General features: G+C 44.6%; 2 protein-coding genes, 1 long non-coding RNA gene and 1 pseudogene across 5 annotated transcripts; 2 read left to right on the forward strand and 2 right to left on the reverse strand.

The window, feature by feature from the left end:
- Positions 1 to 98: 98 nt before the first annotated feature.
- Positions 99 to 7,059, forward strand: LOC117428873 (muellerian-inhibiting factor). Its single transcript, XM_059014946.1, has 6 exons — positions 99 to 1,075; positions 1,951 to 2,135; positions 2,737 to 2,857; positions 4,777 to 4,870; positions 5,135 to 5,571; positions 5,945 to 7,059. The coding sequence occupies exons 1-6, from the start codon at positions 544 to 546 to the stop codon at positions 6,403 to 6,405; spliced, it is 1,830 nt and encodes a 609-aa protein (XP_058870929.1). The 5' UTR covers positions 99 to 543; the 3' UTR covers positions 6,406 to 7,059.
- LOC131721856 (uncharacterized) lies at positions 3,592 to 4,037 on the reverse strand. The gene is made up of 3 exons (XR_009319941.1): positions 3,973 to 4,037; positions 3,838 to 3,904; positions 3,592 to 3,770 (listed from the first exon to the last, which is right to left on the reverse strand). It is a non-coding gene; the product is annotated as an uncharacterized LOC131721856 (long non-coding RNA).
- Positions 7,060 to 7,109: 50 nt separating the features above from the next.
- LOC117428874 (junctional sarcoplasmic reticulum protein 1-like) lies at positions 7,110 to 14,395 on the reverse strand. Of its 3 annotated transcripts, XM_034911850.2 has the most exons (8): positions 14,046 to 14,395; positions 13,820 to 13,913; positions 11,915 to 12,039; positions 11,071 to 11,120; positions 10,469 to 10,568; positions 9,500 to 9,655; positions 8,783 to 8,874; positions 7,110 to 8,215 (listed from the first exon to the last, which is right to left on the reverse strand). In XM_034911850.2, exons 3-8 carry the CDS (start codon positions 12,030 to 12,032, stop codon positions 7,748 to 7,750), a joined length of 984 nt encoding a protein of 327 aa, XP_034767741.2. In that variant the 5' UTR covers positions 12,033 to 12,039; positions 13,820 to 13,913; positions 14,046 to 14,395; the 3' UTR covers positions 7,110 to 7,747. The 3 variants fall into 3 exon arrangements, with proteins under 3 accessions (XP_034767741.2, XP_033903741.3, XP_033903743.3); XM_034047850.3 differs by lacking the exon at positions 13,820 to 13,913 and having other exon boundaries at positions 14,046 to 14,385; XM_034047852.3 differs by lacking the exons at positions 10,469 to 10,568; positions 11,071 to 11,120; positions 13,820 to 13,913 and having other exon boundaries at positions 14,046 to 14,394.
- Positions 14,396 to 16,177: 1,782 nt separating this feature from the next.
- Positions 16,178 to 22,023, forward strand: LOC117428932 (ornithine decarboxylase antizyme 1-like; annotated as a pseudogene).
- The last annotated feature ends 1,939 nt before the right edge of the window (positions 22,024 to 23,962 follow it).

Below are 23,962 nucleotides of genomic sequence, written 5' to 3' on the forward strand. Positions count from 1 at the left end.
GCTCGATATTGTGGTGTTCACCGTCCTCTGTCTCCCAGTCTCAATTGCCGTGAATCCCCACGCAGGTTTCTAGAAACAGCCGCTGTAAATAATAAAACTTACAGGGCACTCACTGCACCTTACTGACCCAAGCAGAAAAAGAGAAACCGTCTGTACAGCCAGACATTATTATTATTATTGTGTTTGAAAATGCATTTCTTACTCCTTGCTCCTGTCGTAAAAACAACACAGCCCTTTATCAGCGCGAGAGACAGATGCACGTCTAAAAATACCCTGTTCATTCCCATCTGCACAGATTCACAGCAAGCCTTGTCCGAGCCCCTGCCTTTTTGGCAAGCACTCTGAGAATCCTATCTCCTGTTCTTACATTTTTTTTTTATTTTCTGTACACTCAAGGCCACCTGTTGTTCCGTCGCCTTGCAGCCCACAAACTCCCTATTTTTTTTCCCCCCTTTAAGAAACAAAAGCAACAAAAATAAAACCCAGCCCTACAGTCCCAGACAGTGCAGTTGCATGTAAATCTGTGAGCGGATAGTGAGCTCCATGGAAAGCAGAGCTGGGATGTGGGGTGCACTGCTTGGCTTCATCCTGCTTCAACCTTGCTTGTGTTTGCCGGACAGGGCTGATGTTTCAGGCTATGAGCCGAGTGACCAGGTCCCCAGAGCGGATTCAAACCTCTCGACAGGAGGAGCAGGCTTCAGGAATCCTTTCGGAAAGAATGCCGGAGAAAGGGAACCAGGGGTTGTCGGTTTAGAAGTGGGGGAGAAGATGAGTTTGGGGGGGGATGACTCCTCTCAGGGGGGCCCCAGGCAGTCCCTCGGGGTTACGAACGACCCTGTTGGCCAGGATTGCCGTCTGGAGTCCTGGGGTGAGGTTTTGGGAATCACCTGGAAGCATGAGAGGGAGTTCTTGTCAGACCTGCGCCAGTCCTGGAGGAAGGGAAAAGGGAGCTTGTCCCAGTTCGGGCTCTGTCCTGCAGCCCCCAGCCACCTGCTTTCCTCCCTGAAGGACCTGGCTGCTCATCTGCAGAACCCCAGAGAGGGAAGCAAGCTGCACGCACTGCAGCCCAGACAAGGCAAGGACAAAATATGTTTTTGTTGCAAGTTATTTTGTCACTCGTTTCTTTTGCAAGAAGTATATTTTGATTTGAATGTTAATATTTGTATTTGCTTTGATGTGAAATAAAGGCATTTCATTTCATTCCAGCACGGGCATGCATTTTGGATGTCCAAATTCATTGTTTTTGGCATCCACTCCATAATGCAGTTTAAATTAAAAGAAAAATAATAATATAATTTAATAAAAAGTAAAAAAATATGAAGGTAATCTTGAATCTATAGAAAGTTGAGTCATGAAGTAGGACATGAGGACTAAACTATATGCGCCAATACAGTATACAACGCATAGTAGGCAGCAGCATTGTGACAATGCTATCAAACTAAAAGCGACAAGGGGGTCATTGAAAGGGATGCCAGGAGATCTTAGATCTAATTATAGTGCTTTAATCTCAGGCTCTTATCAGTGTTACTGGCACAACTCCAATCAAGCCCAGTCCTTTATTGAACCAGTTAACAAACCAGTTGAGAAATAAGTCAAATAAAACCACATAATCCAAAGCGTGCAGAGCAGACCATTACAGGTATCAGCCAGCAGCAAATCCAGTTTATGAATAAAAAAGGTTAACGGAAACCAGACTGATCAATTTCAACTCCCTCTGTAAAACATCCCGACTGTCTGCTGCTGTGAATCCAAACGGGTCTGAAGAAGAGAAAGGTATTCTGGAGGTAAGCTGGAACGTTGCCAGTTTACCATGCTGGTGTATAGTAATGTAGATTAATAATCCGCTTGTCTTTGCATTCACACCTGTCTTCAGCGTCGGGGAGTTTTTACTCGGATGCAGGCCCCTGGTCTTATATATGAGCTGTTGTTTGATTTTCTTTTTTGTGACAGAGCGTTGGGAGGATCAGGGGCTGCACCTGGAGTTCAGCGTGCCTGCTCACTGGCGCCCACTACAGGACCAGCTGACCTCCGCCCTGGTCTTCTATCCCTATAGGTCCACCCTGAGCGAGGCAGAGAGAGGGGTGGAGGGGCTGAGCATCTCCTTTGCAACGGAATCCCCCAGCCGACACAACCAGGTGGGCGAGATAACTTTTAGGCACTGCGGGTCAGTGCTGCTAGCTAGCAGAAACATCTTGCCTTATACAGCAGTATCCACAGTAACTGAAACAGAGTATCAGCGTTCATTAACCCAAGCCCTGCTACTCCAGTTACACCATGGAGGTCCATTCCACTCCATATTTAGTAGGTACAGTTAAATAATGAACTACTTCAGGGTTTGGATGGGTTGAAACAAAAACCAGAAGTGGAAGGACCAGCTTTGACCACTGAGTTATACAGTGTGTGGAACTGGAGCAGGGGTGTCCTAAGTTGGCCCTTCCAGTCCTGGTCTTTGTTCCAACCCTGTTCTAAATCTTTTAATGTAACCAATTAAACCTCCATCCAGACCCTGAAGTAGTTAATTATATCAAGTTTACCTGTTAAAACAGGAGTGTAATGGCAGGACTGGGATTGCACACCCCTGAACTGAGTGTAGTGTTCCAGGACAGGTCAGCGCATGTGCTGCCAACAGAGCACTGTCTCAGACCAACAACAGCAGCTGAGAATGACTCTGAAGCTACCCGGTATTTACTGCTGTCTGCCGTGTTGCTGCTTCACTCTCTGTGTCTGATTCCCAAGACTGCCTGTTTCTCTCTGGACACCCGATACCTCGTCCTGGACGCAGAGGGGCTGCTGGAAAACTCCACTCACGGGCATCCTGTTTACAGAGTCCACCTGGGGATCCACAGCGCTGACACAGGTGAACCCCACACCCCTCCCTGTTCTCTCTCTCAGAGTCCACCTGGGGATCCACAGCGCTGACACAGGTGAACCCCACACCCCTCCCTGTTCTCTCTCTCAGAGTCCACCTGGGGATCCACAGCGCTGACACAGGTGAACCCCACACCCCTCCCTGTTCTCTCTCTCAGAGTCCACCTGGGGATCCACAGCGCTGACACAGGTGAACCCCACACCCCTCCCTGTTCTCTCTCTCAGAGTCCACCTGGGGATCCACAGCGCTGACACATGTGAACCCCACACCCCTCCCTGTTCTCTCTCTCAGAGTCCACCTGGGGATCCACAGCGCTGACACAGGTGAACCCCACACCCCTCCCTGTTCTCTCTCTCAGAGTCCACCTGGGGATCCACAGCGCTGACACAGGTGAACCCCACACCCCTCCCTGTTCTCTCTCTCAGAGTCCACCTGGGGATCCACAGCGCTGACACAGGTGAACCCCACACCCCTCCCTGTTCTATCTCTCAGAGACCACCTGGGGATCCACAGCGCTGACACAGGTGAACCCCACACCCCTCCCTGTTCTCTCTCTCAGAGTCCACCTGGGGATCCACAGCGCTGACACAGGTGAACCCCACACCCCTCCCTGTTCTCTCTCTCAGAGTCCACCTGGGGATCTACAGCGCTGACACAGGTGAACCCCACACCCCTCCCTGTTCTATCTCTCAGAGACCACCTGGGGATCCACAGCACTGACACAGGTGAACCCCACACCCCTCCCTGTTCTCTCTCTCAGAGTCCACCTGGGGATCCACAGCGCTGACACAGGTGAACCCCACACCCCTCCCTGTTCTCTCTCTCAGAGTCCACCTGGGGATCCACAGCGCTGACACAGGTGAACCCCACACCCCTCCCTGTTCTCTCTCTCAGAGTCCACCTGGGGATCCACAGCGCTGACACAGATGAACCCCACACCCCTCCCTGTTCTCTCTCTCAGAGTCCACCTGGGGATCCACAGCGCTGACACAGGTGAACCCCACACCCCTCCCTGTTCTCTCTCTCAGAGTCCACCTGGGGATCCACAGCGCTGACACAGATGAACCCCACACCCCTCCCCTGTTCTCTCTCTCAGAGTCCACCTGGGGATCCACAGCGCTGACACAGGTGAACCCCACACCCCTCCCTGTTCTCTCTCTCAGAGTCCACCTGGGGATCCACAGCGCTGACACAGGTGAACCCCACACCCCTCCCTGTTCTGTCTCTCAGAGTCCACCTGGGGATCCACAGCGCTGACACAGATGAACCCCACACCCCTCCCTGTTCTCTCTCTCTCTCCTGAGGTCAGTGTGTAACTGTTAGTCGCCCTCCCCCCTCTGCCCCACACCCCAGACTCCCTTCCCTCTCTTTTACAGTGGGCAGAGATTTGAACTCTATTATATATAAATATATTATATAGACTTGGATAAAGGTGTCTGCTAAGTAAAGAAATAATAATATATTGCTGTCACCCTTTAAAAGTTACTTAACTGTATGCCGACCGTATATTACTGTTACCCCTGTAAGCGACCCCAAAGGATTATAGCAGCTCTGTATAGTTAGAGTTACCATATGACTCCATGTACACAAGGACAGTTTGGGACAGTTCAGGCTTTTCAACTAGCATTGCAGTGCATTCTGGTACCTTTTACCTGCAGGACTACACGTACCAGAATGCACTGCGGTGCGAGTTGAGAAGCCTGAACTGTCCCATACTGTCCTAGTGTACATGGAGTATAGCTGGCAGATAATAATGTGCCAGGAGTGTCCCTGACCTGGAACATGTTAATGCAATAGGCTAGCGAGTGACTATTCACTTTACAAGCCAGGGTTACCCACAGAAGAACCCATACAATGTGTACCTTGTGCACTGTACTTCAGTGTGCAACTCAGAATTCCTTCCCCAGGCTCTCTGCAGCAGTTCCTGATTGGGGAGGATAAGGAGTGCAACACAAGGATGAGCCCAACACTGCTGGTCCTGGTGGACGGACAAACGGACAGGTGGGTGCTGATGTGGCATTCCTTGAAGATCATTTAGTACCCGTGTACCCACCCAGTACATGTAAATACCACACAACAGCTGGCGTCATAGAGGCTATATATTTTTTCTAAGAGTAAGAGTCAATGCCATCTAATGATCTGCCGCTTTGGATCAATATACAGTATCGCATAACAGCGCTTATCATCACCACTTTGGTTACTGCTGTTAATATCAATCATATTGGGCTATGTATTTTGTCATTGAAAATTGCCTGTGTATCCCAGCCGGCAGGACTCTCTGAGCATTCCCCCCCCGCATCACTGGGACTCCACCTACGAGTTCCTCAAAGAGCTGAAGGGTTTCCTGAGCGCTATGCTGCGTGGTGAAAACGAGGGGCCCCCCCAGCAGCTGCATGTGGACCTCGACAGCCTGCAGTCCCTCCCGCACGGGTACCTCAACGCCTCCTCCGAGGACGTGGCTCTGCTCCGGCAGCTGCTCGAATCCCACGCCCCCACGCTGTTCCGCTTCCCACGCCGCCTCGAGGATCTGCGGGGCCACAGAGTGGAGCTGGTGCTGGAGGCAGACCTGCTGGACCTGCTGAACACCCGGCTCACCGACACCGTCGCCCAAATCCAGCGGCAGATGGAGCTCCAGAACCACGGGGGCCTGCCCCAGCTGCAGAGGCTGCTGCGAGGATGCTTCCACCTGACACAGGGACGAGGTAGTACCGATACTGTGCCATTATCACTGTTCTTATTGTCTGGTGCATTTTTAAAAGAGCCCCCACTAGCCTTTTTTATTCTGTTTGCAACAATTCTTAATGGTGCATATTTCACTCAATTCAGAACTTTTTGACGATCTGACACTTTTGATTAAGTTTCCATTTTGTTTTGCTGGCAATACACTAGCTGTGCACTAGATGGCGCTGGCCCTTACTAACAATACACTTTGTCTGATCTTGCCTCCTTTACATATGTCTGTGACACACAACTACAAATGAAGAGAATTCTGGACCTAACCCTTTCTTATATGCTGTAAAAGCTGGGTATTGCTTGTTTTGCATTCACATTGTATTTCCTGGGATGTTCTTGTAGGCGTGCCCCCGGAAGAGACGCCTGCAAACCCGCGGCAGAGGCAGTACCACTCCCTGCTCTTACTCAAAGCCCTGCAGACGGTGCTGTCCGCCTGGGATCAGCGAGGGCAGAGACAGAAACCGACCCGCCAGGACCGCAGCCAGGAGCACCACACGGACTGCGGGCTGCGTGAGCTCTCCGTCAGCCTGCTCGAGTACAAACACATCCTGCAGCCCAAAGACCTGTCCATCGGTAACTGCCAGGGCCACTGCCGCTTTCCGCTCGCTGACAGCGACCGGTATGAGCACAACAACCACGTGGTGCTGCTGCTGCGCCAGCACGAGAGGGGCCCCGGCCTGGAGAGGGCACCCTGCTGCGTCCCCGTGATGTACAGAGAAGTACAGGTGACAGAGATCACAGTTTACGGGTTCAAAGTCTCAGACAAGCCCAACATGATCGCTGTGAAGTGCGGCTGCCGGTAGCACCCTGTTTAAAATCTGCTCTCTCACACTCACAAATAAATGAGCTAAATCGTACACCCAGTAGGAGCTCCAGCAATTCGTATTAGACATTAGCCTACTTGTTAAATTATATTGAATGATCTAGAACTAGATTGTCAATAGTCTGGATGATAGGTCTGTTTCATTCACACAGAAGGTTGTACACACATCCGCATTCAAAGCAATACATAATATAACCCAAGCACACACATACCCAGTCATACACACACGGTACTATTTTCTACATCTGTGTTTAATATTTATATTTGTGTGATCATTGTATGTAACCAGATGAAAACATTGAAGTTCTTTTTTTAAACAATAACACTTTGCTTTTGCTGTAATGAATATTATATAAATATACATATATAAATGACATGTGATCAATACTGCAGGTTTTCTGTTTCCCAAAACCCTTCAGTATTGAACGTGGGCACATTTTGCTGCTGGCCGTGGATACAGTATTATCTTTGCAGCCGTGGCGATTCTGCAACAGAGAACACAGAAGAAATAGAAACATCTGAGAAACAGGAGTCCTTGCTTTATGAACGGGGTATTGTGTCTTTGCCTTGTCACAAGTTTTTACTAGGCTTAACATTTCTTTGTGTCCTGTATTAATGAGCGTTTTAAGCCGTGGTGTGCAGCAGAGAAATAAATGAATACTTTGATTAAAAAAAGCAATGTGGTCACGCATCTGGTTTTTATTAGTTCAACAGCAGCTTCACAAATACAGACACAGGAGGTAAAAGGTACACTGTCTCTTTGCAACAAGTGTTTCATTGTTCACGTTAACTAAATATCATTTTGTATTCCTAGTCAGTGGATTTCACACTTATTCACACAAGCAGCCTCTTCCCAATCAAACCGTCTGATGCTCCCTTGATGTGCATCCTGGTATATATATTTTTTGGCACCCTCACTGAGGGCATTCCCACGATCCCTTTATTGCGCTCCCGTTGAGTGATGCGTGGATGATTCCCGGCTGCTCCTCTCCTCTCTCAATCATCGGTACTGTTCACAGTTTTGATGGGTTAATCCTTGGATTGATGCCATTACCTCCTCCCTTCAATACCAAGTCGTTGTGTGCTATTTCATAATGCTTTTCATTAAATTTTTTAAAATTACATTTGGTTTAAGGAGACTGCTGTAGCCTGCGCAGTATTAGAAATAGGCGATTATTCCTACAGAAAGATTTCAATATTTAAGTGTCAAAACTATTAGCCAAGGCACACCCCACCCCACCCCCGCTGCCATTTAAAAAAAAAAGAATCCTTCGATGCCATTTCCCACCCCCCTCGCAAACACTTTAAGGTCCTTCTTCTTGTTAATCGTTCCTCTTGCCACCCTTCAGCTGGTATTTACCACGTTCCTTCTTGGGCATGCCCTTGTCTGCGAGGAGACTCATCCTGTTCCCCTTGGAGCCGCTGTTCTTGTCATCGTCGCTGTCCTCCCGTCGTTTGCGCTCGTCCCGTTTCTGCTCGCTGCGCTTGTGCTCTGCCTGCTTTTGCTCCCTCTGTTTTGGGGGTTTCTCCTCGTGTTTCCGGCCTGCCTTGTCGTGACCCCCCTTCTCCTCTTTGCTCTTCAGGAGCTCCCTGATCCCCTCTGCTCTACGCCTCACCCTGTGCTTCTCTGCTCTTCCTCTCCCCCCTGCCTCCTGCTCCTGATCTCTGCGCCCTAGTGCTCTGGCACCCCTCGACTCCGATCTCCTTCCTCCAGCCGCAGCCTCCTCCGAGTCCTCTTCCTCCGGGACCCAGGACCACCACATCAGGCTGCCGAAGAACGAGGACTCTGGCTGAGAGGTGGGACAGGGAAACAGAGATGGGTGCCGATACCAAAAAGAAAATGCAAGGATTGTGCTAGGATCAAGCAAGGCCACGTGCAATTTTAAAGCAAGGACTACGCATGTATGGTACAGGGATAAGGAAGTATTTCATGTACGCCTTGCACAAATTCAAAAATCTTGCTAATTCCTTATGGGATCTATGCATCCTTTGCATCATCCAAGCACAACTCTTTGTGCATGGAATCCATGAAAGGATTTTGCATAAAGTACAGAGAAGATGGGCTACACAGCTCTCATCATCCCCTTGGGCTAATCAGATTGAACAGCACGTGGATGCTGTTGAGCACAGTATCTCTGCAACATTTTAGAGGGAAATTGAAATATTGAATCTCGACCAGACTGACACACACATAAAGTCTGGAAACTTTCACCACCATTGTAAAAAATAAATAAAAAAAAAAATAAAATAAAAAAGGTTTGTCATTTGTTGATGTCTTGACCCACCTACCAACAAGAAAGGAGGTTTGCAAAAATGAGGTGTACACATTTTAGGATGGCAGTATTTCTAGCGCTTACCTGCTCTGTCTTGTCCTCCACTGGGTTGCTGTCAGACCAGGACAGAAGATCAGACTCCGGATCGCTGACTTCATCATCGGAAGTGATGGCCTCTGAAAAACAGGGGGCGCTGTGTCACACACTCTCTGCTTGGGGGTCATCAGAGTGAAAAGCGACCATTTGAACCTCTAGCTACAGTAGAACCTCAAGGCTTGGACCCCGCACTTATGAACTGACCAGGTCCACTGAACACTGGATACAGAGCTCCGACTGTAAAAGATGTGCGGAGCAGACTCTAAGAATTGCACCAGCTAAACACAGCTCCTCTCCTCGCCTGTTTTCCCTTTGTCTTCCTCTTATTGACCGTTTTATAAACACAGTACACATTCATGAAGCCATTGAAAACAAAAGCTGAACAATGCGTTTCAGATTTATGAACACCCTCAAATTCTCTCTCTCTCTCTCTCTCTCTCTCTCTCTCTCTCTCTCTCTCTCTCTCTCTCTCTCTCTCTCTCTCTCTCTCTCTCTCTCTCTCTCTCTCTCTCTCTCTCTCTCTCTATATATATATATAGGTTTGAGAATAGTAGTTTACATGCAATTATAGTTGCTGGATTCTTGTAAGGGAACTTCCATTTGAAAGATCCGTTTGGATTTCGGTGGGTGTGTGCTTTTCAGTTTGTCCTTTGCTCTTCGATTAGCATGCCAGCTTGTTGCCTCTCCCGCCCCCTTGCCACTCACCCTGCAGCGTCTGGAAGCCCATGCTGACCAGCACGATGACGGTCGCCACGACGAGGCAGCGGTTCAGTGTGATCCCGTTCCAGGGAGACGGCTCTTCAGCACAGACCGGCCCCTCCGCGCTGGGCTCTGCCTTCCTCGCTGGCTTCTCTGGGACAGCTGCGGGAAGACCGGGAGTGTTTTCAGTAGTTCAGTTTGTTACTGACTGATTGTTTTTTTTTTCAGGCGTTGGAGCGGCTTCTGCTGTGAAAGTTGCTGCATAAGTTCAAGCCTGTTTTGTTATTGTTGCTGCAAAGGGAGCTCTGGCTTCTCCATAAGAAACAGCAGAACCCTTTAAAAAATCCTGAGGGGGTTAAGGATAGAGTTTAAAATAGCTTTTTTAATGGTATTTGATCACTAGAGTTTATACAGTGTTTCCTTTTTTAATAGCTATTAAGTGATAAGTGAGCTTCCATTAATGCTTTTTTTTTAGATAAGGGAAATAGGGTCTGCTTTGTGAAACAAGGAAGGATATTAAGAAACAACTGGTATCTAACAGCTTTTTAAATGGTAAATATAAAGATCGGGGTGTCCAATCACAGTCCTACTTCAAGTCTAACAGGTTATATGAGATAATTAACTACTGTAGGGTCTGGATGGAGGTGGAATTGGTTCAGTTACTCAGTTCAGAACAGGGTTGGAACAAAGACCAGGACTGGAAGGGACCACTTTGGCCACTGCTGATATAGCTGAATGCTGTAGATGCCCTAGTCTAGGGGTGGCCAACCCTGATCCTGGAGAGCCGCAGGGTCTTCTGGTTTATCGTTCCACCCGAGTTCTCAATTATTTCATTGAACCAGTTATTTTCTTAATTGGTCAACACTAATATGTTTTCCAGGTCTTTAGCCATTGATTTAAAGACACACAGAAAACCTGCAGGATTGTGGCTCTCCAGGACCACGGCTGGCCGCCCCTGGCCTAGTCTTACTGTACCTGGCTTTGCTTTCTCTTTGGCAGGATGTGGGTTCGAGGGCAGCGCCGTCTCTTGAGCTTGGACCAACTCTTGCTCTACTGTCTGAAAACCTTCCACCTCCTGGAGGTCAGATCAGATCACAGTCACACAAAAAGAAATGTCCAGTTGACCCCTGACCCTGACTGAAAGCTGTTTATTCGCTAACGCAGGTTATCATTTGCTGGCGTTCTCCTCACTTACATGAGTCAATAAAAGAGGGACTACAAAGACGAGCATCTTTATCACAGGTATGAAAGCCTACAGAAATGTTTAGTTATTGTTGCTTTAGTTATTTGTGACTACTGAAAAGCAGAACCTAAAGCACGGAGTAATGCAATCGCATTTGAAAAAGCTGCTTCTTTGTTGTGTGTGCGTCAGCTTAAAAACAACTACAGTCAGCACCTGAGGTATTAATAGAAGAGAAGAGGAACAGCACTAAGGGTTTTATAAGGCAAGCCACACAGGGGGGGTGTAAAGCCGTCTAATTCCTTGAAAACTCAACTGAGCAAAGACTTTACAGCGGTGAAAAGCAATATCTAACTGTGAAATATTAACAGAGAACAACAAAACAAGGGTTACTTACTCGTGATACCCCACTAGACTCGCCTTTGCTTGTCTTTGCAATCTGAGCACCTAGGAGGAGGAGGGGAGGGGAGGGGCGGGGCGTCAGAAATGAAAACTTTTTAAGAATCAGTTCTTTAAAGTGCTCTAATTCCAGTCAAGGAACAATGTGAAGTGTGGAGGCTGCTGCTGTTTAGATCGACTGAATAAACTTTCACAAATGATAAAGCAGGAGTACCCAGCGTAGCCAGCCTCACCAGGGGGATAATGGACCACAGCACCATCACAACAGCTTGCTGGCTTGCAGATCATTCATACAGTGGAGGATTACAGTAGAACCAATCTAAAAATATTGAATGGCACTGTACACGAAACTAAGATGAACGTGGAATGTGTCTTTTTAATGGTGATACAAACATGTAAATAAAACTGAGTCAGGAACAGTTCCTTTTAGCGTTTTGCAGAAGCCAAGAAGGGAAAAGGACTGGGGCACACAGAAAACTAAATCTAAAATTGTAATCTAAAATCGTAATCCAAATTTGTAATCTAAAATTGTAATCTAAAATTGTAATCCAAATTTGTAATCTAAAATTGTAATCCAAAATTGTAATCTAAAATTGTAATCCAAAATTGTAATCTAAAATTGTAATCCAAATTTGTAATCTAAAATTGTAATCCAAAATTGTAATCTAAAATTGTAATCCAAATTTGTAATCTAAAATTGTAATCTAGACAGAAATATTTAATCAAAACTCAAATGAAATGCACACAGACACGCTGAAATCAGCCAGTAGTTGAGACCTCTCGAACCCTGAGCAGCAGGAGGGTAGGGTATCTGCAGATGGTCACTCTAGCTTGTACGGTACCTTGATTGCGGAGCTGTTTTGTTGTCTTGGGGAGGATCTCCCCCGGCGCTGGCAGCTCCTCCAAACCCTCCTCAGGACCTATATCTCCCTCAAACGTCTCAAATGTACTTTCATCCATCTCAGTGCTAGATAGAGAGAGAGGCAGATGTGAAAATAATAGGAAGAACAATCAATACTGCATGTGTTGCTGCAGGCTGGGATGTGTGAGCTCAGTGTACAGCTAGGGCCAAAGGTTTGGCATCACCCTATACAATTAACACATTTCATAAAGTCAAACGAAACCTGCTGAATAATGTTACGTTAACATACTGAATTGCATCCTGCTTTGTAGTTTTTCACATGCTTTTTTTTTATAATTATGTCTCAATCCTAAAATTCTAGGTGATGCAAAACTTTTGGTCAGAGCTGTATGTAATCTCTGACATGTGAGCATGCAAACAGTGCAGCAGGCAGGGATTCAGAACAAGACTGCTGTGTGCAGCGCTCTCTGATCTGTCGCATGTCGATTTACCTCTTTGTTTTAGTATTGCAGTGTTGCAAGTGGAGCAGTTAATATGACTGCATAGTTTGAATTGATAGTTCCAGTGATCTCCCCTTGCTACATAATGTTAATATTTTGCGGCCAACTGACCTCGCTGCCCTGCTACTCCCTAGCAGATTTCTTTCAACACTGCATAACACAGCGTTATAACAGCGATTAGGACGTGGTGATGCTATTAAACATAATGATGTATGAATTAACACATGTTCAAAGCTTTATGAAGATTGCTATCAGCTATTTCTTTTTTGGTTTGTTTGTTTGTTTATCCTGAAAGGAAGGAACTCCGATTGTGAGTCTAAAACTAATAGAAAAAATAAAACCTCTGGGCTTCTTACAGTTCCAAACCTCTAAATGAAATTGGAGTGCTTCAGAGTAAAACTTTTCGAGAGAGAGATCCAGCTCTTTCTTTGGTTTCCTGTGAAATAAATACCAAGTGCTTGCACTAGGAGTCACGGCACCTTCATCTTGCTTCAAATTCTGTTGACATTTGCGTGTGCGTTAGCAATATGTATTTTTGTTAGTTAAAGGGCGAATGAGGAATTTAGGGTTGCCAGTACAGAATGTTTGAGCTGGGTTGGAATTCTGGTAATGGTATTGAAAATACTCACAAAGTAGACCGGAGTGTCACAAACAGATCAATCTATATGAAGCTAAGTCAAGCAGAGGAATGTTTCAGCTACTGTCTGCATTAGTGTATAGCGTTTAGCAGAGATTAAAAAAGGTCTTCCCGGTGCTTTTCAGAACAGGTACACAAACAGACTCAAGTTCCAGTGTTAATTCCCTGCTTATCTGTAGGTCCATTTTTACATTGTTCTCAAAATAAACAGCAGAAGCGGCGACATTCCTGCAATCTTTTCCCTAATTTTAAACACATGCAGTGCACAGACAGCAGCTGCAAGATCTCCACTGACTCAACATGACACAATCGGGACAGTTTTGAGCACTGGTGCTCTTATGCTACAAGAAATGCTATCTTGACATCTTGAATAACTGGTAGCTAAAATATGATTTATAATTATCTCGGTGGGGAGCATGTATTACTATTATTTTTTTCTTAGCAGATGTCCTTATCCAGGGTGACTTACAATTGTTACACAATATCACATTATTTTTTACATACAATTATCCATTTATACAGCTGGGTTTTTATTGGAGCAGTGGAGCATGGTTTTGCTGTGGTCTCTGTTGTTTTGTTAGCCTGGGAAACACAATCTAAAAAACAGTCTAGCAACTTCTAAGGCTGTAGAGGAGCTGGCAGGCTGCCACGTCCTAAAGCGACAGGAAGTAGCATTTTCCAGTACCGAACTGGTACAGCAAACCAATACAGACACATTGAAAGCTAGCGCAGTAAAGCTGAGGAATACCTTTTTTCGGTCTGGGCCGATCTGAGATGTCAAACCTGATATACTGTTGGGCTTGAAAAGCCTGGACTAATATGAAACCACTGCCAAAAATAGCCTTGCTCGGGACAGGGAAGGAAGGAGGGGGAGCAAAATAGTAACTTTTAAAAAAAGTGTTTAGCAGTTACAGACAAACACAGACACACAGACAGGTTCTAACTATGATATAACGTTCCACTGGAACACCTACCTTTGTAGAAGGCCGCTGTCCGCGCCGGACCTTGGTGACAGTGCTGGTAATCTCTACCTGAGACGGAGGATCTGTGTGAAACAGCCAGCCACCGCAGCCTCGCTGTCTGCCTGACAAGCAGGCACAGGTGCTCCCTACAGCAGGGGCAGAATATTGGCCAATCCTGCAAGGGCACAGCCATCATACAGACGCTTGTTTTGGTCTGGTGGCCTGCTTGCATCAACCATGAACAAAAGAGTTGAATAAAATATATTAATAAATAACATTTAAACACAATTTTAAAGTAGTGTTAGGCACAGTTTTTTGTAGCAAAGGTCTAACACCTGTTGTTAACAGCACCCTGTACGATACATTATATAGGATTGCATTGAATTCATTGGGAGATATTTCTTGAAGGGGAAAATGAGGTACTGACTCTGTAATGTATTTCCATTCAGTTCCAGCTGATCGGTGCTTCAATATGCATTTCTTGAAAGCCCTTTTGAGCATAAGCCAATCGGCTTGAGGTATCAGCACTCATTAGCATACAGTAACAACCGCTGCAGCTGACAGACTGGGTGAGTAATAGGACACTTCAGAGGATTCTGTTATTGACAAAGCTCTGATTAAAGCTGTGACGCAGAATGATTGATGCCAGAACATTGCCTTACACAATAAGCGTGTGCGTGTGCGTGTGCGTGTGCGTGTTTCTGCAACCTTGAATTTAAAAGCTTAATACGAGTAAAGGTCATGTTTTTTTTTTTTTTTTTTAACACTAAGCCTTTAGAAATATCCTGTAAGTACTTAAACTTTTTTTTTTTTTTTTTTTTTTTTAGCGGTGGAAAAAAAAAAAAAAAAAAAAAAGCTATTTAGAATTTAACCCTAACCTCGAAATTTGAGAAGCTGCTTTCAGGAACAAGCATTTGTCTGTGTGCGAGGTGGACAGTGTTTTTGAATGCCAGCAATAAAATAATGACGTTAAAATGTGCTGTGAAGACATGGGACAAAGTTTATCAACTTTACACGCGGCTAGAGGGGAACATCAACATTGAAATCAACATTTAACTTGGAAGGTTAAACTAAGATAATGTTATTTTTAGTGTAAGTTGAGTTTTATTGAGAGGGACGCTGCAGCTTCAGCGCTGTACACAGAAGCATTTGGTTGGCTGTACCAGTGCGTTGTGTTTCACTCACGCAGCTGTGGTGGGTGCTGGTCATTCCTTTTTGAAGATTGTGAGTTGCAGTTTACATTGCTAATAACAGCAATGTGCACCACTGACAGCATCGATAGTTTACTAGACTTAGCTTACGCAAACTGACCTGGGACTGTAATTCATTCACAAACTACGACATACTTTATGAAGCAATTTTGTGAACATTTTACCATAGTGGAGAAATGTAGGATGTTATTGTTAAATTTTTATCGGAAAAAAAAACAAAAAAAAAAAAACAGCTAATGTACTTGACACAAAAATATGTATTCATTTTGCTCCATAAAGTATTATTATTATTATTATTATTATTATTATTATTATTATTATTATTATTATTATTATTATTATTATTAATAAGATTTTTTTAATACATATTGTTATTCATTTTTCATAAAACAAAAAATATAATAATAATAATAATAATAATAATAATAATAATAATAATAATAATAATAATAATAATAATAATAATGCAACAATATATCGCTGTTTAGAGAACACATATACCACAAACAATATTTGAAATAGCACAGTTATTGTGGTTGAGGTCCATAATGTTGCGTCTTACATAACTCTTTTACCACCCCAGACATGAGTGTCTTACTCAGCGGCTGTTACGTGCCAGCGCGCAAGTGCTTTTAAATGTTGTTTTGTGAAGGCGTGTGCACTGTGTGCGCGCTCACGTGATGTAATGAGGTCACAATGCGTTGGTGCGACTTCAAGCCTCTTCGGAGTGGAAATTTTTTATTTCATTCCTTCGGCATCGCTCTGCCGCAAGCTTTAATTCGCATAGACACGCCCCTCATTATGACTCCGCCACGCCTCTCTCTGCATTTCAACAGCGCAGTCTGCCGGCTCGCGGCTCCACTTACTTTACCTTTTCCCAGCCTGGCCCCGCCCACTTGATCCACCCCACCTATAAAAGTCCGCAGTGGACGCGTTCTCTCTATTATTCTGCTCTAACCGAGAGACCCGAAGGATCTGCAGTAGTAGAGAGTGGCCGGATGGTGAAATCCAACCTCCAGCGGATATTAAACAGCCACTGCTTTGTCAGAGAAAAGGAAGGAAATAAAACCAACATGCCTCTTATTAGTATGACCAGTAACAAATCACGTAATGAAAGGTAAGGACGCGACGGTGAGTCGCTGGCTGGGGTGGGGGGATGGGTGAGGATTTAGCCCCCCTCCCCCCGGGTGGGGGAGGGTTCATGTTGGGATAAACAGAAATCCTAGGCCGTGGTTGAGCTTTGGGCCTGTTATTTATGACATTATTACTGAATGTCAGCTAGACATGCGCTAGTTTAACTAGACTCGCCGTAGCGTGTAGCGGAGGCTTGTTTATCATAAACAAAGCTGAGAGATTTACCGTCACTGAAAATATTAACTTTTTCAGAAAAATAGCTGAGCATGTATGTTTAAATACGGGTCACGTTTCAATCAAATACTGCCAAATGATTGATCTCGGCGCATAGATCCTGGCGATTTGCATTTGTAGCTGCCTGTAGGAGTAAGGATTATCAGACGGTGTTATTACATAACATTTAAATACAAGCATCATACGGCGTGGTGTGCATATTGAATCTACAGGGTAGCAATGGTTAAGTACGCCACACTGATGTGTGTAAGGTTCATAACATACTGTTAATGTTGTCTGACCGCATTCGTGTTGTTAGATGTTGTGATGTAAGGGAGTAGACGAATCTTCTAGATCCTTAACACGGCAACGGCACCAAAATATCGAGTGGAAATTCCCCAAAAAAACCGAGCGAGCTGCATTGGGTAACACTGCTGTGCGGTGCATGCCGCGTAACCTATCGCAGTGCGTTCATGTTAATTTAAGAGTAACTTATTTACACCTGTGCAAGACACACAAATGACACGAACTGCTTGTGACGCATGCCGTTTATATCGCATTGCAGCCGTGTGTGTCTCGGACCTAAAACCGCTTTACACGGGGAGGGGTTCGTTAATTCAATAAACGAACCTAGAAACTCCTTTCTGATGAAACGGCATTCTAACATTTTTTTTCTTAATCCTAAAGCGAATTGAGATTAGTTTGTGGGTAGTGTAGCGGTACCGAGTTGAAAGCTGTGTATTGTTAAAATGAGCGATCAAAAGAAAATACGTCATTGTTAGTCGTTGGCCACATAATCCCTTATCCCTTATCCCTGCTGCTGACGATAGGTGGGAATATCCTAGACTGACTTCATTGTGGTTCATCGGAGTTATTCCTTACACCAAGATCAAATGTTACAAAATACACGTTTTTAAACTATTTTTATATTCTAGGCCATTTACAAGTGTCTTGTAGTCGGTCAGAATTCAACTGATCCAGCTACACTAGATGTTGTGTATTGAATATGCTGGGGTTTAAAGAGCAACATGACGCAGCGGCGAGGCAGTCACAGCTACTTGCTTCCTGTCGAGTTAAACAAGCGCTTTGAGGTCTTAATTGTTTTTGCATTCCTTAATGTAAACCAACATTTAATTTGGAATAACCCCTGTTATATTACAGTAAAATAAACTCCGGTACCCCAATTCAATGTCTCCTAAAGAAAGGACAAACACGATTCTGTACACTAGAATGTGTTTCACATCTGGTTCATGCATTGGTTGGCTTCCACATTTAATTTTATAACTTCAGTTATAGGAACACGTTGTTCAAATAAAAAGACTTTGGCCCAGCACCACTTGATTTGTAATTCAGTTTTGCCATTTGTTTAGGAATGTAGTCCAGGGGATGTGGTTTGAACGTTTGATCCCTGTGTAAGGAGAAGCCAAGTTTGGATCAGCGCCTGCCCAGTGTGTGTGTGTGTGTATACACACGTAGATGCTAGATTAGTTATGAACTGTAGGCTGGTCACTAACCTAACCTTGAACTCTGAGCTGAAAGTTGTGTAATAGTTGTCTTTCAACCACATGACTTGAGTTCTGCTTTTGATATACCCTCCAGAACAGCAGTCTGATCCAACTAGTCTAAAATGCACTGGATTAGCAATTAAACTAGGTTACTTATAAACCCAGCAGTGGAATCTTTATCCAGGGACAGAACATCTTCCTTCTGCGGTCCTCCTGTGATGTGCAGGATAAATGATTACAGCACTGAATTAGTGAGCTATTTGTAGACTACAGTAACATCTTGGCTTGTGTTTTGAGGTTTTTAAATTCTTGTAGCCAGCCCTGCGTGTCTAGTATGTTGTCCAGGACCCCAAGTAATTGGGATGTTTATCCCAGACCCTCTAAACCCCCCTTATCTCAGTCTCTAACCCTGCCTCCTGGTGGGGTCTGAGGGCTTTCGTGTTCTCTGACGTTGCTGGCATCTTGCCGTCTGTCAAACTAACATGAATGCGTTTTAATATCTTGTAGCGTTAGTGTAATTGTCAACAGAATTGAGGGCTGCTGACTTGTAGGTGTGTGTTGAAGATTAACTCGGCTGCCTTCAATATGTTTTTGTTGCAAATGGCTGCCGGTTAGTTTTTTGGAGAGATAAGCGGAGTGACTGTGAAATCGTGCCAGCCTGCCTGCTGCATCTGCCAAACTTGGTGTGTTGCGTCACTGCTGAGTGCTGTGGATCTGGTGCAGGGGAGGGGAGGAGCCATGCTGCCTAGCACATCCAGTACTGTGTTGTCAGGCAGCAGGCTGTGACAGTTGGAGCAAAGTCGGTCAGGGTAGCTCTTTACATCCCCTCTTTGTAACGTAATCTCTTTTGCCTGAACTGTTTAAGAGCTTGATTTTATTTCCATCTCTTATGCATGAGTTCTAGTTTAATATTGTATTGTTGGTGAATATTTCACTAACAGTGGGTCAATGCTGCGAGATGCAACCTAACTTGAAATAAACCTTGCTCATTACCCCTACAATGGTAGACTGTTCCCCTGCAGTTGTACAGCTCCAGGTGGGGATGGCTGTCCATTTGCAGACTGGCAGGATGCAGCTGCGCACACACACTTTACCTCACACCTGTCCTCCACATCTAGCATGTTAATTTCAACTGGAAAAATGAATGTGAGCAGCACATGGGAGCAAGTATCTAAATTCCAGATCCAGGAGAGAGTTGCGTCTGAATTGTGACTGACTGGTAACCGCAGCACAAAAGTCCGATTTTTGAAGCATCCTCTGTCTGTTGAGATCTTGGCCTGAGAAGCAGTTGTTTTTCATGACTTGAATACCCACACGCCAACATGGACTAGCCCTCCTGTTTGTGTCCAGAAGCTTCCTTCAAATGGTCTCGGGGCTGGAAATAAGACTCCTATTGCATAGCAGTTAAACCCGTTCCAGGTTTTACTACGATCTTGATTAGTTAGTGTATAGGTAGCAAGCTTAGGTGTGCCTTAAAATCCTAGTAAAGCCAGGAATGGAGCAAAGTGCTATGCAATGGAAGTCTGATTTTCACTTCCATCTCTGGGTCTTCACACGCTATGAAGTGCAATTTTATATAGTCTGTTAATTAAGACGGTTCTTTGGAATAAATAGTTTTTTGCAGATTCCAGGTTCAGCCATACCCACACTCTATGAAAGCTGGTGTGTTCAGGTTGCTTTCCTCCAGGATTCTTATTGACTGGGGGTGTAACCCTTGAAGATGTCTGCAGCCCTTCTCCTTGCTCATCGCTGCCGTCTTGCTAAGTCCTACTCTGCTCGCTTCTAATCAGAGTGCCTCCTTGAACTGAGATCTGTTCTTTTGGTCAATTGTTGGTAACTGTAACCTTGGAATACCTTTTCGCATCTCTTGGATAGTATTGGTTTTTAGGGATGGCTTGCTCTTTCTTCACACTCTAGAGAGAGATCTATGTAAATAAAAGCCTCTTATAAAAGCTTCATGGTATTTGACTGATCATAGCAGTTATATAATGTCATTTTAAACGGTTTATTCTCGTTTTTGAGGATGCATTTATATAGTATATATGAAATGTGTGTGTTTTCTAGTATGTGGTATGAATTGCGACCCCTTGACTTGCTTTCTCTCTCTGTCTCTGCAGTTCCAGGGCTTCCCTGAATTGCTGTAGTAACCTGCGTCCCGGGCCTCAGTGGTGCTCCTGATGCCCCTCACCCACCCCTGAAGATCCCAGGTGGGCGAGGGCACAGTCAACGGGATCACAATCTTTCAGCTAATACAGTTTACTCGGTAAGCTGGTGCGCTTCCTTTTCACGTACTGTCCGTGATTGCGATTTTAAGTGTTCTGCTTAATGCAGGGATGGAAGGAACACTCCTGTTGCATAGCAGTTTCGCTCCATTCCAAATCAATACAAGCTTGATTGATTAGCCTCGGTATGTAGGCAACAAGGTCTGGTGTGTCTTGTTCAGGAATGGATCAAACTGCTATGCAATTGGAGTCTGTATTGCATCCCTGTAACAATGTTTTTGGGCTGAAATCATGAAAAACATTTAATGGTTTACCTGTTTTTGTCCCCTGTATTGTTTTGCTCAGGATAATCGGCTGATCGTGACCGAAGAGCCTTCTACCAGCAGGACTAGAATTCTCCAGATCCAGTCCAGGCTCACTGACTCCAGAAAGATCAGCTGGAGAACAGTGCTCAATAACAGCAACGTCTACATCGAAATCCCAGGGGGGGGGCTCCCTGAGGGCAGCAAGGACAGGTGAGGAGGAGGGGGGTGCAGGTCATGATGCAATACAATATGTATCGCGATACAGGTGATGGGATACCTGTATGATGCAGAATAAGATCATATCATCTAATGATGGACTATCTTATTAAAAGACAAAGCGTTGAGGAGAGTCTGTATCCACGCCAGCTGTAAGACCCGCCATTCAAGAACCACTTGGTAAACCACAACGAACTGTGTTGTGTTTTTGATTTTTATATCTCCCCGATGCAGAGCGTAGTTACAATACGATAGCTTTGTACTGAAACGGCCGTGTTAAAGGGCTGGCTGTAACTTGTTCTCTCCCGCACAGCTTTGCCCTCCTGCTAGAGTTTGCAGAGGAGCACCTACAAGTGGAGAATGTTTTCATCTGCTTCCACAAGAACCGGGATGATCGAGGTAAGGCATGTGACATAGCTGGTGTATCGATTCCTCTGACTTCAGCTCACTAAATGTGTTCAGTATGTAATTGGATTATTTTACTGTAATAAACCAGTGCTGTGATGTTGTTGAGTTGACTGAGATTAAAAGCTTTAATCCTAGTTTCTAAGTGACCATTGGTCTCATCCCTTTGACTGTAGCTTTTAGAGGAATGCCTTGCTTTCAGTTTTTGCTTCAGAATCATTTTTATATTGGTGGAAGTTGCTGCTCCACCTTCTGAAGGTGTGTTTTTGTTTGTTTATTTTTGCACTCCCCTTGTTGCAGCGGCACTGCTTCGTACCTTCAGCTTTCTGGGCTTTGAGATTGTGAGACCAGGCCACCCCCTCGTCCCGAAACGACCAGACGCATTCTTCATGGCCTACGCAATTGAGAGAGACTCTTCGGATGAAGAATAACGGACACCTTTGCTGAATCTTGAATTTCTTTCCTCCCTGATTTTGTAAACGTATGAACCAGTAGAAATCGTTAGCATTTCCTTTTTCTTTTTGAGTCAATCTGTACAGCAGGGTTTACACATTGTGTTGTGCTGCATTAGGGTTTGGTGATTTTGTTTTTTCCTTCTGTTATCTGCACTGTGCAAAATACTTTTGTGTGCTTGCATGCCTAGCCACCCTAGTGGTGACTTGAATTTTAAAATAACAACAAAAGGATGTTTAATGTCCAGACTTCTATCATCTTTCTGAATTAAGATTTCCGACCTGCGTGTTTTGTGATTGTGTGCAAAATAAATTGCTCACCCTAAAGTTCAGCTGTGCATTTACTCAGTTTGCAGCTTTTTTTTTGTTGGTTTTTTTAAGTAATGCTTAAGATTGGAATTTTATTTGCATTTAAATAAAATTTTATTTTTACTGTGTAAGTTCTGGTTTTAAAACAAAAGAACTTTTCAGGAGAATAAACGGGATGGGGTTGGCTGGCTGCGGGTGGTAGACATCTACAGGAACGCCATCAGCATCTCTGCACCTGAGATGATGTGCATACAGCTTTTGTAATGCATAGTGCAGAGACCAGCCCTTCAGCATTGCTCAATGCATGTACATCTAAAGTGTTTTATAAGGCGTTCCTTTGCACTGTGGAACAGATTCTAATGCAGTAAGGTCTCGTCTCCCATTTGCCCCATGATACCATTCCTCTTGCACTGTCATTCCTGTTAGAAGGCAGAACACCAGTGGCTCTTAAAGATTTCAATCATTCTTCTCTCTCTCTCTTTCCCCCCCCCCCCCCCCCCAATTTGTTAAATGGCTGGAGATCACTGGAAAAACTGAATTAGTCTTCTGTGACAATCCATACTCTGCACCCCCTAACCTTTCTACCCTGCCTGCAACACATTGCTCTGTTTTTATATATATTTATATGTAAAAGCTCATTTTTAATGCAGTGCCCCTTTTATTCTGTAGTTTGTCATGAACAATACTACAATTAATTGCTCGCAGGTGCAATGTAACCATTTAAGAGTTCAGTTGAATTTCAGCTCCCCTCCCCCCCCCCCTATACAGACCACAGTATGTCTACAATCTGTCACAGAACTGCTTATTCAGGCATCATGGACAATATCCTATATTAAGCTGATTAGACTGTTCTCTGTTAAATTGGGCAGGTCCATCCCATTGCTTATGTAAAGAAATAGCGACATGAACAATGTTAACCATTCTGCTTCTGTTGCCAGACCTGCAGGATGTCCTGTCTGTAGAGTAAGTGAATACATCCCAGAGCCAGCTCAACACACACAAAACATTTAACAGCTGACTCTAACATAGTTTTGTGCTTTGCAAGTATCCTTGTAAAAATAAGAGGTTTTCTGCTGCTTGGACCTGCACAGCACTTGCTAGTGGAGATGATTATGAGAGAAGGTAGTCACAAGTTCCATCCTCAGCCGTAATATTACCAAAAATGAGATAACCAAGGGTTTCCCAAGGACACAAGTGAACCAGCAGCAGCAGCAGGAACACTGTGTTCTGAACGGTTTGGAGGAGAGGAGAGGACTGCTGCCTCTGCCCAGAAGCAGAGTCAAGTCAGCCAGCATCTGTGGAATGAAAGAATATGCAGTGCGGCCTATATTTGCGTTGGTATTGTGATCTATACGTAGGGGTCTGGTTGAAAAGCATTGCTCAGAAAGTATTTTGAGACATGCATTTATCAGGGATGTTTTCTCGTTCATTCACACGTTTGTTTTACCGTTTGGAGGTCACTGGCAAAAAAAAAAGAAGCTCCAAAGTGTTTTAAGTACAACTCCAGGTATTTCTTCCCACGACACCCCTTTACCCTGGGAAGCTCTTTGTTGTTTGGGTGTGATAAATGAGTGCTTGGTTACAATGCAATTGCACTGTAGTAATAGCATACAAGCGGCTGTGTATCTGCGATGCAAGCACTGGCCGAGTTCAAACATCCCACATAACAATCCTAGTGTTTTGAAGATGGGATAACATGAGATAAATGCTTTTTTCTTTTGTCGTGGTTGCAATTTGCAATTTGATCAGAGACACTTAAAAGTGTGTACATTTTAGGAGTGAAAATTGCATCTGGGAGTATTGATGTTTTTGTTTCCGTTTTGAAATGGCTGCTCACATTGATTTTATTTGTCAGGCCTTACTGTTAGCATGCCATTATTCTCATACTGCTGTCTTTATTGCCCTCTTATGGACAGAGTGAGTATACCAGGGAAGACAAATTGTAACTATGTATGGC

This window comes from Acipenser ruthenus, chromosome 49, assembly GCF_902713425.1.
Source record: "Acipenser ruthenus chromosome 49, fAciRut3.2 maternal haplotype, whole genome shotgun sequence".
NCBI lineage: Eukaryota > Metazoa > Chordata > Actinopteri > Acipenseriformes > Acipenseridae > Acipenser > Acipenser ruthenus.

Bases quoted from the DNA above. Each gene is read 5' to 3' on its own strand.
- LOC117428873 (XM_059014946.1), top strand. From the start codon at position 544: ATGGAAAGCAGAGCTGGGATGTGGGGTGCACTGCTTGGCTTCATCCTG. The intron at 2,136-2,736 runs GTGGGCGAGATA...CTGATTCCCAAG, and splicing joins CCCCCAGCCGACACAACCAG to ACTGCCTGTTTCTCTCTGGA. The intron at 4,871-5,134 runs GTGGGTGCTGAT...TGTGTATCCCAG, and splicing joins GTGGACGGACAAACGGACAG to CCGGCAGGACTCTCTGAGCA.
- LOC117428874 (XM_034911850.2), bottom strand. From the start codon at position 12,032: ATGGATGAAAGTACATTTGAGACGTTTGAGGGAGATATAGGTCCTGAG. The intron at 10,569-11,070 runs GTAAGTAACCCT...TCTGACCTCCAG, and splicing joins AGTCTAGTGGGGTATCACGA to GAGGTGGAAGGTTTTCAGAC. The intron at 8,875-9,499 runs GTGAGTGGCAAG...CCTGTTTTTCAG, and splicing joins GGGCTTCCAGACGCTGCAGG to AGGCCATCACTTCCGATGAT.